The 16,792-nt window shown below is 34.2% G+C and overlaps 1 protein-coding gene across 1 annotated transcript; it reads right to left on the bottom strand.

Moving 5' to 3' along the window:
* Nucleotides 1-2,864: 2,864 nt before the first annotated feature.
* On the bottom strand, nucleotides 2,865-15,738 carry spg11 (SPG11 vesicle trafficking associated, spatacsin; the record flags this gene model as incomplete). Its single annotated transcript, XM_079412510.1, is given in 11 exon segments — nucleotides 2,865-2,884; nucleotides 4,174-4,277; nucleotides 4,819-4,908; nucleotides 4,910-4,965; nucleotides 7,163-7,341; nucleotides 7,430-7,546; nucleotides 7,549-7,575; nucleotides 13,876-13,987; nucleotides 14,221-14,227; nucleotides 14,229-14,340; nucleotides 15,303-15,738. Coding segments are annotated over 11 exon segments (933 nt in total). The 5' UTR covers nucleotides 15,412-15,738.
* Nucleotides 15,739-16,792: the final 1,054 nt, after the last annotated feature.

Below are 16,792 nucleotides of genomic sequence, written 5' to 3'. Positions count from 1 at the left end.
CACACCGAAGCCACCGGAGAGACGGACAAACTCAGCGAGAGCGCGCGCCTCCCCGCGACGCTTCAAGAGCGCGTGCGCATCAACCAACCCGGAGCGCGGGCATTAAACTAGTGAACTGTGAAATGAACAAGACTAAAATACCAACTGTGGACACCTACGTCAATTTGACCTTAACGTTAAGTGCAATAAACGTTATTTATTTCCTTAACTTTTCTTTAAAATGTTGCAAAATACTAACACTTTGTTTATTTCTAGTTTTAAATGAAAAAAGGAGAAAAAACACCCCCCAAAAACCCACCAAGATATTCAATGTGCCTGAGGGAAATTTAAGTTGCAGGCTATTATATTTTATTGTAGTTTTTAAATAATTTGTAATTTTTATTATATAAAATAGATTAACATTAAAATAAACAAATTCATATGAATTAATATTAATATTAAATAAATTGATTTAACACAATATAATTAACAAATAAATTAACACAATAAATTAACATAAATATGAATTTCTATTAATACACATTTATATTTTAAGGTTATATATTTATTTTTATTAATTTTTATTTCAGTTTTAGTTTGTTATTTTAGCACATCAAGATAAACTAAATAAAAATGAGAATGTTGCCTTGACAACTAGCTGAAATAAAGTTTAATTATATATATATATATTATATACATACATACATACAGTCAGCAGATAGACACAGGACACAGAGGTAAGTGCAATACAATCAACTGGTTTATTGAGTAGTAGCAGAGGGGTAGGAGATGAGCAGAATGTCCAGCTAAGCAGGCGGGGAATGGGAATGTCTCTAGGGGCTTATCTGAGTGTGAATGTCCTTATTCCTTTTCCAGGGGATCTGGAGGTAACAGTGGAGCGGGGAGACGGTGGAGAACTGAAGCGGTGGAGAACAGGGATAGGAACACTGGAGCAACTGGTAAGTAGACAAAAGGTAAGTGGGTCAGGTTAACCAACATGGACTGTTTGAGACCAGACAGTGAGTGAACGAGAGGAGTGCAGGGATATAGTGCTGCTGATTAGTGCTGACAGGTGGCGGTGATCAGAAATCAGGGGATTGGGATCTGGTGAGTGTCTTTGGTGGAGACTGCAGTGACTCTCTGACACACACACACACACACACACACACATATATATATATATACAGTTGAAGTCAAAACTTTACATCACCCTTTCAGAATCTGCAAATGTTAATTATTTTACCAAAATAAGAGGGATCATACAAAACGCATGTTATTGTTTATTTAGTGACCTGAATAAGATATTTCACATAAAAGATGTTTGCATATAGTCCACAAGAGAAAATAGTTGAATTTATAAAAATGACCCCGTTCAAAAGTTTACATCCCCTTGATTCTTAATACTGTGTTACCTGAACGATCCAAAGCTGTGTTTTTTTTGTTTAGTGATAGTTGTTCACGAGTCCCTTGTTTGTCCTGAACAGTTAAACTGCCTGCTGTTCTTCAGAAAAATCCTTCAGGTCCCACAAATTCTTTGGTTTTCCAGCACTTTTGTGTATTTGAACGCTTTCCAACAATGACTGTATGATTTTGAGATTCATCTTTTCACACTGAGGACAACTGAGGGACTCGTATGCAACTATTACAGAAGGTCCAAACGCTCACTGATGCTCCAGAAGGAAAAACCATGCATTAAGAGCCAGGGGGTGAAAACTTTTTGAATTTGAAGATCAAGGTAAATTTAACTTAATTTGTCTTCTGGAAATAAATAAGTATCTTCTGTAGCTTCTGAAGGGCAGTACTAAATGAAAAAATATGATATACATAAATTTCAAGCAACAGCAACTGTTTTATGGTTTTAGTTAACTATAATAACTGTGGAAAAGATAAAGTCAGCTCTATTACAGACCATTAAATGCTGTATATGTGAGCTGTTTTGGGTTTTTCTGCTCTGATACTGGAGTTTTATTGCTGCTGTAAAGTGTGTGAACGGCCCATTAGAGAATAACAGTCTGTGTCAAAAGATTAAACGACCAGATCATCTGATCAGAGCCTCCAGAACCGAGTCACTTCTTCCTTCTGTGTGTGACTCATAACATAATGTCTCTTATATCATATTACTGGCAAAGCCAAAGTTTTTTGAAAAGTGCAAGTTTTTAGAGATGATTCATCTTGTCTGGAAAGAGAAACTTTGTTTATCTTTTCAAATTATGCTCTTAAATAATTTGTCATTTAACTTTTCTTTAAAACGTTTAAATATACTACGTTGTTTATTTCCAGATTAAATCCAAGATATTCAGTTTTCCTCACTGTATATTTTTAGTTTCGGAAAAACAAATTAAATTTAATTTTGCATTATGCAGTATGAAATGCAGTTTATTTTTTATTTGGGCCAGAAAATGTAATAATAATAAAAAAAAAAAAATAATATAGTTATATATTTTATATACACATTGAAATATTATTTTTTTTGGCTTAATCTTAAATATTTGTCATGTCATTTTTAAATGTTTTTTTAAATATACAACTATTTCGAGGTTTAAAAAACAAAACAAAAACAAAATAACAGGATACTGAATGTGCCTCACTCTATATTTTTAAACATTATAATTGATTACTATTTGGCTGAATATTTATCAAAATATAATAGTAGAAGTGCTTTCATTTGGTCTTGAGTGGTCGTCTATTTTTACAAAGGTGGAAATAAATCCTTAAATCATTGATTTGTCTCTCAAATAGGCTGCAGTAACACTTTATCCCTGACCATCAATCTCTGTATAACAGCTGTAATTAAACTCATTCAGATTTCAGATATCAGAGTGATATAAAGTGCTTCTGCACCCTGGGAATGAGAGAAACAGGCTGTTCCCTGACATCAGAGACATCTAGTGCCGACACTCAGATACTGCAGCACAAATACAACAGATTTCATCAAGAAATAAAGCACCATCACCATTATCATGCCCATTTTACTGGTGTTTAGCTATTAAGCAGGGCCATATGATTTAGTTTTTGGTAAAACATTTGTATTCAATCATAAAATTTAAACTCAAAACAGAATTTTTATATATATATTGTTTCTATTTGCAGCGCACTGAGCTCTCTCAACCACCGTCTATAGGTCTGTAAAAATGCAATAAAAAAAATTAATAAATAAATTGTTGTTAAAGTGTATGATTTCAATTAATTAGGCCTTTTGATTACTAAAATTGAATTAAACACTTCACTTAAAGATAGCTACAGACCTGTCTCTCTCCTACTATTCATAGCAAAAACACTTGAACGAGTTGTTTTCAACCAGGTATCATTATTTCTGGAAAATCTGGAATCTGAGGGTGCAAAAAAAATCTAAATATTGAGAAAATCACCTTTAAAGTTGTTCAAATGAAGCTCTTAGCAATGCATATTACTAATCAAAAATGAAGTTTTGATATATTTACGGTAGGAAATTTACAAAATATCTTCATGGAACATGATCTTTACTTACTATAGCAGTTAGTGTAGTTAGTATATCTTTATCCTAATGATTTTTGGCATAAAAGAAAAATTGATAATTTTGACCCATACAATGTATTGTTGGCTATTGCTACAAATATACCCCAGAGACTTAAGACTGGTTTTGTGCTCCAGGGTCACATATATGAAAATACGGTATAAAGTTGTTATATGCATAATGTAATTTATTATTGCTTGCTTTTGATTTTGAGGTGAAATATAACTTTTGACAAAAGCTTAACAAATTCATTAACTAATTTTTAAAACGTTCTGTGATGGAAATGAATTTTGACCTGCTTTAAGTTTTTTTAAATTCTTCTTTTCTCTTTACAAAATTCTCACTTTTCATCTTTATAAAGTAAAACAAGCAACAGATGGTTAAATAGATGCAAGAAAGAAAAAGTATGCAAATAACTAGTTTTGAACTAGATTTTAATTAACTATTATTTAATAAAATGTATTAAATTAAAACATTTCTATTAATTAATTTTCCATTTGTTGGGAATTAATTTAAAACGGGCTTTACTGTTTAAAATTGGTTAGTTTTTACAGTGTAAAGCGGGCAACATATAGTTACATCTGAATTAATTAAATAATTTATTGCATAATAAACTGCATCATTTAGAAGAAGACTGAGATGGAAAAGAAACGTAATATTTGACTGTAGTTCACTCTTGTGTTCAGCTGTGATGAACTGACCGTCCGGCTGCAGTCGGGACAGAAGGATGGAGCTCTGTGTGTCTCTGTCCCAGTATCTGACCCAGTCCAGACGCACAGGACGAGTCCGGTTCCTGCGTGATCTCCTGCAGCAGTCGCTTGCTCTCGGGATCAGACCGGCTCATCTGAAGAACCCTGGACAGAAGATCCCACACACACCTCTCATTCACCTAAAAATATGGCCTGGTGCTCAAACCAGGGTTCGAATCCCGCTAGCAACCAGTGTTAATTTTGACAGCAAATTTTGATTTAGTGTTAGTCATAGTCTTTTGACTAAAATGCCATTCAATTTTAGGCATCTGAATTATTTTACAGTAAATTTAGTCAGCTAAAATCGAATGGGTTTAGTTACAGTGTAATGCATTTATTAAGCATTTCTCTAAAATGTCCAAACTCATTATATAGGTTTGATATTAAGGTTTTATCATGATAGACACCGACTTAACTGCGGTGACACACAGCATGCCTTTATATTAAAATGAGTGCTGTCAAACGATTAATAGCATCCAAAATAAAAGGTTTTGTTTACATAATATATGTGTAGTGTGTAAATTTATTATGCATATATAAATACACACACATACAGTATATATTAAAAATATTTACATGTATATATTTATATGATATATTTTGGCCTGCTGCAGGTCTCTGTGAGTGAGACAGGTGAAGGTGCGTCTCAGTCCTGTCTTCCTGATGTCCTCCAGACTGCATTCAGCACAGGACAGCCTGCACATGTGGGATCCATCTGCTCAATATAGCCTGCTGAACAACTTCCTGAAACACACACACACAACAAAACTACAATGTGCATATGCATTATAATTTGCATTCATATATATTTTATACCGTGTATAAATTGACTGCTTATATTATATATTAGGGAATGCGATGAGATCTCGCGAGATCAGACTCAGGTCTTATTCCTGATTCAATGATTCAGCTATGTCTATTATGACTGTTTAACATCTTGAGTGTCGGTGGATCGTGAGAAGCATGTTTTGTCGCTGCCCATGTTAATGAATCAGAGGGTCGGCCATCATCACGCTTCTGATGTGAATGCTGTTATTCACTGATATGGGTGGCGACAAAACACCCGCTGCTCATACCAACAACTCCACTAACACCTGCTTCACATCGTCAGCATCTTAAAGACATTCACATCTGCATTCATGCTGCTGCTAATCCAGAAAGAGCAACACAAACAGTCTTTTCAACCACACATCATTATTTCTGTGTTACAGACATTTAAATAACAGAAGTACTGGGATAAAAGTTTATAGTTTGGGTATAAACACTTATTGTCTACAGTAGCAATCAAAATGAAAGTATCTTAACACTTGTATTGTAACGCTTATCATCTTCCACCAGGAGGTGGCAACAACCCTTTAAAAAATGTATTTGACATTGAATCATTCATTCAGGAGATTGCAATAGTGAAACAAGTCTTTATTAACTGAGACACTGACTCTCCTTTCATTGATTTTTTAATTTTATTTTGTTCAAATGAATGTATATTTTTAAAAGACTTAAGCAATGAACATTTTGTCAGAACCACTAGTAAATTACACTATTTTGTTTAGTTTTCTAATTTTTATTTTTTTCCCCCCAGAATCATGATCTGCAATTTACAATAAAAAAAAAAATTGTGATTCTCAAATGATCCAGAATCGTGCTCTAGTGCTCAGCTCTAGTTTACATGTTGTTTATTACTGCATATAATTCATTAAAATAGAAGTTTAATTTCATAAAATACAAGTTGATTTCAAAATGCACCAAATTTTTGGGGATTTTGTGTTTTTCAGTTGAATAAAATACTATTTTTTCCTATATATTTAATTATTGAGGATTTAAACAAAAAAAAGTCTTAAAATCTTGTTTCGTCTCGTTCTCATGAACCCAGTCTCGTGTCTCGTCTCGTCTCATCTCGTGGGATAAGTGTCTCGTCACACCCCTATTATATATTGATTTTATTATTTACTGTATATTAGTATATAATGAGCATATATACATAGGTAAAATTGATATGCAATATATATATATTGATTGACTGATTGATTATATATATGTTTTTTATGATGGATGGATGGATGGATGGATGGATGGATGGATGGATGGATGGATGGATAGATGGATAGATAGATAGATAGATAGATAGATAGATAGATAGATAGATAGATAGATAGATAGATAGATAGATAGATAGATAGATAGATAGATAGATAAAGTATATAATGTGCATAAATATTGTATTTTATTTAGTGCTGTCAAAATCAGCGCGTTAATGCAGGCGATTCATTTTTCAGTATAATGCATTGAAAGTATTTAACGTAATTAACGCAGGGGTGGAGCTAGGGTTGGCCACTCCACTCCCAACTGCTGTTTCTGTCACTTTTTCTCTTGACAAGAAGTGCATTTATTCAGTCACAGAACGTCTTTACGATCACATCAAACCGGAGACATTTCAGACACACTTCACTTCAGCGTCAGGAGTGAGTCAAACAAGCGTGGAAACGGTACTGTGCTCAGAGCGTGAGATCTTCTGCTGCAAACTTTTCTCTTTTCATATTAAATCACAAAATAATCTATGTGCATGCAATGTAGTGGTCAGTTAAGTCATGAAGTTACCAAAAACGCGATTAAAGCTGCCTTAAAACTGTGTATGCATGTAATATATTATATATTAGTCAGATTTAAGGACATGTCTCTGAAATGGTTTTCCAAACAAGCAGGCAACTTTTAAACATGATTCTAAATACAGTATTTTTTCTGACTTACAAACAAACAAACAAACAAAGAAGGAAGGAAGGAAGATATCTCTTAATCCATATTGAGATCTCTCTCTATTCTCAGTGTTTTGGGGAAAATGATTTATCTGAAGCAGCTGCTGTGAGTCAAACACAAACACATCCGTCTGATGCAGGTGATTTGGCCCATGATGCATTGCACGTGTTCAGTGTCTTTACTGACTGACCTCATCAGATAGCGACTGCCACTCCTGGTCTGTGTCGGTGATGGACACAGGAGCGTTCGGACACACGGAGGCCCGAGCATCGCCTCCATCCGGCCAGGGGAACTTCTTCATGTATCGGCGCAGGTCAGAGATGTAGCCGTCTAAAATCTGCACACACTCCTGCAGGTTCACGTCCAGCTCTACAGCAACAAGACCAAACGTGAGGCCTGGAGTCACCAAACAAGAGCTCTACCCACTGAGACCAGTGTGTGTGTGTGAGTGCTTTACCGTGTGTGCTGGTGAGGAGGACTTTGGTTTGCGTGTAGAGGAAGGTTAGCGTGATGCTCAGCAGCTGATCACAGAACTGCTGACTCTGAGCTTCAGTGTGTGTGTCATGTATAGCAGATCCAGAGCTGGACACAGAGCCTGCACATCTGAAACACACACAACAGACTGGAATAAATATGACTTTTTACATGTTTTTCAAAGAAGTCTCTTTTGCTGATCAAGGCTGCATTTATTTGATCAAAAATACTGTAAAAATCGTGAAATATTATTACAATTCTATGTGAATATTTGGTCAAATGTAATTTATTCCCATGATCAAATCTGTATTTTCAGCATCATTACTCCAGTCTTCAGTGTCACATGATCTTCAGAAATCACTCTAATATACTGATTTACTGCTCAACAAACATTTCTGATTATTATCAATGTTGAAAACAGCCTTTAAATTTATTTTAAATAGAAATCTTTTGTGACATTATAAAAGCCTTTACTGTCACTTTTGATCAATTTAATGTGCCCTTGTTTAATAAAAGTATTATTACTTTTTTTAAATCTTACTGACCCCAATCTTACTAATTAACACTGATAATAAGCAGAAATGCTTCTTGAACATCAAATCAGCATACTAGAATGATTTCTAAAAATTCAGCTTCGATCAAAGCAATCAATTACATTTGACAATATATTCACATAGAAAACAGCTGTTTTACATTGTAATAATATTTTACTGTTTTTACTGTATTTTTGATCAAATAAATGTAGTCTCAGTGAGAAGATAATTTTCAAAAACAATTTACTTTGTATTTTTCTGGTATTTTCCATTGACTGCAATTGTTTTTATATTGAGTTAATTACAACATTTACAGACTATCCTTACCCTTAAATATGTAAAATATTATTAACTTAATTTCTAAATCATTTTATATGTGCATGTGTACATACATACATATATATATACAGTACACACACACATACACACTTAAATTACAGCTGCACAGTCATTCCCAGCACGTCCTCTAAATAACACATCCTTCATGTAACCAATACGAGCATTAAACTCCCTCTGACATCTAATTTATCCTGAATCAGCTGGTTCAGTTCTCTCTTCATCTTTACCAATGATTAATACGACATCTCAATCATATTACTAGCAGCTTCCTGAATAACTCATTCCTCCTCAATACATCGCTGCATGAAATCCTCTCCAGTTTTCGGATTAGTTTGCCATGTTTAAACATGAGCATCATTCATCAGGCTCAGACAGTGTGTCTTCTAATGTGATGAAGAGCAGGAGGTCACAACAAACACTAATGAGATGAATGTCATAAAATCTGCCAAGAACGCCTGCACTACAAGGCTATTTCTAAAAAAATAAATAAAAATAAAAAAAAATAAAATAAAAGGTCAATTCTGACTTTGCTATGACAATCTGGTGCTTCTGAATCAGTGACTGTAAGTATGTTTTGTTATTAGTTTAATTATTTGCTATTGACTATTCAAATGCGGAGTTTTGCGCGTAACACGTCGTGTGTGTGTTTGTGTGCGTGTGTGTGTGTGTGTGTGTGTGAGGGGAACAGGGTCACATCACAGCGGAGTGTACAGCCCGTCAGAAATCATCTTAACCGCGGCTTGTGTACAAATACATACGAGCATCATCACTGTCTGTGACGTGACTCTATTCCCCTTTCGAGCTAAAGACTAAGCTCGTGATTATGGAAAGGGGCGTTACATTTCCGACGCGTGCTTGTGGTGTTTGGCCAATCAAAATGTACTGTGTCAGCTGGCCAATCAGAGCAGACTGTGCTTGTCGGAAGGAGGGGCTTTGTAGAAGTTTGAGAGAGGCGGGGCATAGAGGAATTACAATAATGTACAGTATTTGAAAAATAATGTGTTTTTTGGACATTAAAGAATGTCAACATATTCTGTTACACAAAATAATGATCTTTAAAATAGCATCATGTGTCCCCTTTAAGAATATATTCGAGAATTTTTCAAGAATTGCACTTAAGAACATTCTTACGAACTTCATGGAATTTATCATAAGAAGATTTGGTAACACTTTAGAATACTGTTTCTTACTTACTGCATAACTAATAAGGAATTACTGAAGAACTAACAGGTAATGATTCATTAACACTTAGCGCACTACTGTTAACTACTAAGGAAGATGTGTTAACTAATCAGTATGTAATACAATTTTATGATTGTGTTAAGTAACAGTTAGCCAGTGTTAATTTCGTTGACTAAGACGACGACGAAAAATATTCGTCAACGAACCTTTTTTCTGTGACTAAGACGAGACGTTGACGAGCTAAAACTAATATCTGATGATAAAAACTATGACGAAATTTATGCGCGTCTTCGTTAACAAGACGAGACGGGACTAAAATGTTATTTGAGGACTACCGGACATTCAAAATACATCCTATAGGCTAAGTTAACTGACTTGTCTTTCAAAATGTGCGTCTCCATCATTGGATAAGGGGCGTTTGCATATCTAGTCTCAGTATGGCAGCCGCAGTGGACGGATAGGTTACCAAAACGCGAACTATAGCGATCTAAAACAATGGCCTCAGCAACCGAAGGGTTAGGGAGTGGGTGACCAGACGTCCCGTTTTTCCCGGGAGTCACAATTCATTGTCGATTAACTTAAAGTCAGTGAAGGTGCGATAGGCGGAAACGCGCTGATAGAAGTGCTCTCTCTCGCGCGCGCTCCACTTCTTCAGTTCTCATACAGCGTGCGATCAGTTCTCAGCGCTCAAATACACACACAGCAGTCCACATGTCTCTCATGTAGAGTATCTCACGGAAATACAGTCCGTTATGGTTTAAGTGAGCTTAAACAGGTGGGTGAAAACTGAATGTATGTCAGTAGGCTATTACATGCATACCTTCCGTCTTAAATGGACAGCATTCCTAATCTGTCATAAATGTTAACCAACAAAAGATGTTAAATAAATGTATACTTGTTAAGTAAACCTACTGTATCTGAAAAATGAGTTTAATTTATATTTCTACCAGAAAATGAAAATGTATTCCAGTTTTTCCAAATTCAATCCTTGATTCAAATTTCTCATAACTAAGCTTAATTGATTTGGTCTAAAGAGAGAAGAATTGATGACTGTTTTTGTTTAAATACTACATATAAAATAGCTACCAAAATAAATGTTGGTAACTGCAGTTTGACTAAAAGTTGACAAAAACGCAATGACTTTTCGTCGACTAAAACTAGACTAAAACTATGAAAGACTCAAATGACTAAAACTAGACTAAAACTATGATAGACTCAAATGACTAAAATGTGACTAAGACTATTAAGCATTTTCGTCTCAAGATAAAGACTAAGACTAAATCAAAAATGCCTGCCAAAATTAACACTGCAGTTAGCTAAACAATAACTAATGTATTCTGTCACACCTCCTGAAGAACTACTATTAATTATCTACTAGTTAAGGTTCAATAAAAATAACTATGAAATAACTACTAATGAACAATTATACGCAAATAGTCACTATAATAATCAGGTTGTGGCCCACAAATCAAGTACTTGAGCAAAAGTACAGATACTCAATAAAATATTACTCCAGTAAAATTATAAGTAGGCCTATTAATTTTTAAAATTACTTGAGTAAAAGGACACTATAGTACCAACTTTTTTACAGTCCACTACTACTATTATTAGCCTATAATGGAAATTAAATATGCATTTTGTTTGCTGCACACCCAAAAGGACTCATTACTATAATTGTACATAACGAGGGGTGAGAACCAGAAGGGTGTAAGTGCACAAAGTCAGATCAACCTATGGTAAGTTTTTGTTTTGGCCCTCCTGTAAAGTTAGTGAAATGTCACTTAAGCCTTTCTGGTTCTCACCCCTCATGTTTTTGCCTGTATGGTAAATAATTTCCTTGTTCTGTAGGAAATCTGCTTCGGAAAAGAACCGCAACTCAACCGTCTTGCCATAACTATCCAACTTACTACAGATACAGTACACTCTGTAAAATGGTAGTTTGTTAATTAATCAATTAATTTATTTTCTGAAACACTGGGATGAAGCTGTTGGGTCATATTTGTTTTTTAGTCTTAGGTAGTTTTTGTGTTGTGTTAATGCCTATTAACGGCAGTTTCCCTGAGCCCAGCTCCCGTATAAGTAATTAATTCCTTTATTAATTACTAAAGGTTTCACTATATTTTCACTTTAGAATAGGCCTACTCTTGCAGGTTCAAAATAAGTCCTGCATAATTATTTGATAATTATTTATTAATTACTAATGGGCTCCCTATGTTTTCACTTTAGAATACTGTTTCAGGTTCTAAGTAATTCTTGCGGAATTATCTAATAATCCTTTATTAATTACTAATGGGTTACCTGTATTTTCACTCTCCCTCAGTCCTTGCCTTACATACAGAAATTAAATTAATAGTAATATGGTATATGCTGAGGAGGCACACATACAGTACTGTATATAAAATATAAAAACTAAGGTAAGTTATCGCATGGCACTGGAGAGGTGGTGGGGTTCCTATCGGATGCTGATTTCTTACAAAACAAACTCAAAACAATTCACTATATAGGCAAAACCAAAATTTATTGCATTTATTAATATTGCATTTTCATACTGCTACTACTGCTAATAACATTTATATGAAAGGGTCACAACTCAATGTAATTGTGTATGACTGTTCATTAGTAGTTATTTCATAGTTATTTTTATTGAACCTTAACTAGTAGATAATTAATAGTAGTTCTTCAGGAGGTGTGACAGAATACATTAGTTATTGTTTAGCTAACTGTTACTTAACACAATCATAAAATTGTATTACATACTGATTAGTTAACACATCTTCCTTAGTAGTTAACAGTAGTGCGCTAAGTGTTAATGAATCATTACCTGTTAGTTCTTCAGTAATTCCTTATTAGTTATGCAGTAAGTAAGAAACAGTATTCTAAAGTGTTACCGAAGATTTCTGTGAATCCGGTGCCGATTTCTGCACCCCTGCCAGATTATGCACCCCCTTGTTGAAATCACTGATTGCCTAATCCTAACCCCACACCTACTCCTAAACTACCAATACTAGGGGATGCATAATCTGGCAGGGTGCAGAATTGGGCACGACACTGCCCCAGATGTGTTCACTCGCTGATGAGTCTCGATCACGCGACACTGAACAGCGCTGTGAGATCCAGTGTGAAGCGCTTGAGTTCAGCGAGGAACACAAATAACTCTGTTTACAGCCAGATGAAGCAGCGCTGACAAACAGCAGAAACACTGTGTGCAACGACACAGTCAGAAGACTTTCTAATCTACAAATCGCCATCATTAACCATGGATTTACTGTAGTACCACTAACTGCACCATGGTATTGTGTCAGAAATGTGGGTACTCATGTCGAATTTTATTATATTGTTAATGTAGACATGTATTAAATGTACTGAAGGAGGAGTAATGGAATATAATTACAGTATTTTTTGTGATTAAGCTATGGCATTTATACTAAATGTATTTAGACTACTGTTTTTCATACAAATACCTAGAGGCCATATTATATTTTTAGCATGGTACTGAGGTGCTATATTTGTGGTTTTAACTGTGATCATTATCATGATCTAAATGTATGCTACTATGGAAGACCAATGGTTAAAAAAAACCCTCAAACAGTCAGAATAATTACATTTCACCATATAAAAATTGAGGTTGCTACAATTTTTTTTTTTTTGATAATGAACATAAATCTACATCTGCATCCTAACTCAAGCTACTATCAAATGTGTATTTCTAAGAGACCAAAAATGTCATATTAATATTGTCAGACAACACAAACCTGTTTCTTGATTTGAAACAATATTGCTCATTAGAACATGCAGAACTAAGAAAAGATATTTATTTTGTTAAGGAAAAATGACTGGAAAAGTGTAAAGAATTCAAAAATGAAGTGTTTGTCATGTTCTGACCTTAAAGAATAGTTTAAAACCACAATTAACCGTCTGGTTTTTACAACTTTCACATTGGAGCAAAAAATGTCTTTAAACTTGAAAGAAATACAATTTGACATTTATCAGCCCTACATAAATCTTTTTTAAAAACTATAGTCAATTAATTATAATAAAGTAAAATTATGTATATTGTACATATTTTTGTGTGTGTGTAGACATGACTATGCATACATATTTTAAATAATATTTTTAAAATATCATCAATTAATAAATTAAGTATAATGTTTATATACACATATAATAGTCAATTTATTATAATAAAAAATGACCAATGAGGTCATGAGCTCAAATAGAAGCACATTAACGACGCTCTCCAGCCTCACATTTATGCAGTTTCTTCTGCCCTTTAAGGACCCAGAAGATCAGACTTCTTAAGAACATTTAATTGAGCCGCGGCTGGAGAAGGTCGTTAGTGATCAGAGGATCTCATTAAAGCACTGTCTTACTCCTCAGACGGCCGGCGTCTGATCGGACAGAACAAACCCAGACTCGGGGCTCAGGATGTTCTCCTTACTCTTCAGAAAGAAACCAACCGTATCCAGCTGGTGGTTCTTCAGGCCGGCCTGAAATCAAATCAGAGCAAATATCTCTCATATAGAGTCATTTCAAACACAATGCAGCCAGTTTTTGCTTCAGCAATGAAAAAAGTTGCGTTTACCATAATGTTTTAGGGTGTTATACACCTTTAAACCATTAAAACACCACAATAAATGGCTTTGAGTGCCTTAATGCCTCATTCTCTGAGTTTGCATAAACAATATTAGAGTTACTGGATATAATTTGTGTGATTATATACCTGTAGGGCAGCGTCCCCAGGCGTTCAGATGACAGAGTGAGTCGACCGTGCCAAAAACCATCAGCCGGTTCAACAGCTCGTCCTGCGTCACGCAGAACAAAACCACGGACAGACCCGACGCTAAAACACACACACACTATTACATTAAGACAATTAGTAGCATCATGGTATTATTTGAAGAGTACTAGAGATAAACACCATCATTCAGTAACATCATATATAATCAACATACCATGGTATTACAATCACTGTACCATAATACCACCACAGTATTTTGTGTAAACAGACTCAAATCTCATTTTTATATCGGCTGAATGTCATGATGAACATGTCCAGGTCACATCTCACCATATAAATCAAAAGTAAAAGAAATAAGTATTTATAGATGAAGCCATATTAATAATTTCTGTTATTATTCCCAGTGATGTTTCTTTTTATTTTGTATTACAATAAAAATAGAAATATTTATATTTATTTACGATTAATATAATAGTGCGTTTACATAATATATGTGTGTGTGTACTGTGTATATTTATTATGTATATATAAATACACACACAGGCATGTATTTAGTTATGAAAAATAATAATAATGTTCACATTTTAAATAAATATTTAATGTATAATTATTCATAATAAATAAATATCATATTATTATACAATAAATAATAATAAACGATTTAAAAATTATTTGTTTACTTTTTGATACTTAACATAATAATAATAATGTAAACGTATACAGCAGTATTTTATATATAATTGCTGCATTGTTTTATATAATAAATACAATTACATTAAATAACTATCACTAATATTATACAGCACTAAAATATTTAAATTTTATTAAAATACATTTATACAATATAAAGTACTGACACAGCACTAAAATATTTAATTGCAACAATATTTTTAATAATTTATTGCTTTCAATAACTTAACATATTTATTGTTTTTAATAATTTATATATTACACGTACAAGGCTATACATACATGTAATAAACACATTAAATATTACATGCACAGAACTTAATCTTAAGGATAAGCATGCATTCCAGCATGTCAGTATGAGAAGAGTGCCTCACTCAGTGCAGGTGTGCTGGAGCGCGTGCATGTAGCTCTGCTGTCAGAGGTGCGTGCTGGAGCGCGTGCATGTAGCTCTGCTGTCAGAGATGCGTGCTGGAGCGCGTGCATGTAGCTCTGCTGTCAGAGATGCGTGCTGGAGCGCGTGCATGTAGCTCTGCTGTCAGAGATGCGTGCTGGAGCGCGTGCATGTAGCTCTGCTGTCAGAGATGCGTGCTGGAGCGCGTGCATGTAGCTCTGCTGTCAGAGGTGCGTGCTGGAGCGCGTGCATGTAGCTCTGCTGTCAGAGATGCGTGCTGGAGCGCGTGCATGTAGCTCTGCTGTCAGAGATGTGTGCTGGAGCGCGTGCATGTAGCTCTGCTGTCAGAGATGCTCCTCACTCTCACTCACACAGCACAGCACTGACGGGCCTTTACTGAGCTTCACCGCTGCTCCGCGCACTCAAATCACACACGAGTAAAGAGACGAGGCTAAAGCGGTTGTTCGGATGTAAAAACATCAGCTGATTATCACATGATCGTCAGTCACATGGTCGGCAGGAAAACCAATCAAACACAGCGCGAATCCAACCAAAAACAGTTCATCGATTTCTGTTTACTCACATGATGTGTAAAATAAATCATACAAAATTATATAGTAATGATTTTATTATGATTATTATTATAGCCATTTAAAATATATCCAGTATAAATAAAAATAAAATACAGAATATTTATACATGTCTGCATTTAACCCACTAAATATTAATTAATTTTTAGACTTGATTTTATTTATTAGAATGATTAAACATGATCACGAGGAACAGCTTTACCTCTGTTTGCATGTGATTAATAAGATAAATACAATAAATACATGAATAAATACATACAACATATAATATTTAAAAAATGTTTGTCATATACTACTACTAATAATAATCAAATACATAATTTTACATCAAATTCATTTTTGCAGACATTTGTCGTTTTGATTTGTGTGTAATAACGAAATACGAAAATCCCAAACAAATAAATAAATAAATACGTGTATAATAATTCATATTTTATATTCTAATAATTCTGATATTTATTATTTTATTTCACAATAAATTCATACTTAATATTTTTAAATGATTAAACCATTGCATAAAATAAAATAAAACTATCTCAAAGAGTTTGAATGAAACTACTAATCAGTTTTGGGGAAAGTTACTTTTAATGCGTTACAATATTGCGTTACTCCCTGAAAAAGTAACTAATTATGTTACTTTTTATGGAATGTAATGCGTTACGATACTTTTGCGTTACTTTTTAAATATGAGCAGGGCTTGATTGTTTGTTTTTAATATAAAAAGTTATATTTATAGCAAATGTAAAAGCCCTTTCACACCAAAAAGTGTAATGAATAAACCTCAGGCTGAAGGAAGAGTAAATTCACGTCTGTACAGTAAAAGGTTCAACACTCTTTAGCAATAAAAAAAACAACGAAGCACAATTGTTAGTTTATCTAAAGT

Source organism: Barbus barbus (genome assembly GCF_936440315.1).
Source record: "Barbus barbus genome assembly, chromosome: 48".
Lineage (NCBI taxonomy): Eukaryota > Metazoa > Chordata > Actinopteri > Cypriniformes > Cyprinidae > Barbus > Barbus barbus.
Note: the sequence above shows the minus strand (reverse complement) of the source record. Positions and strands in the feature narration are given on the sequence as shown.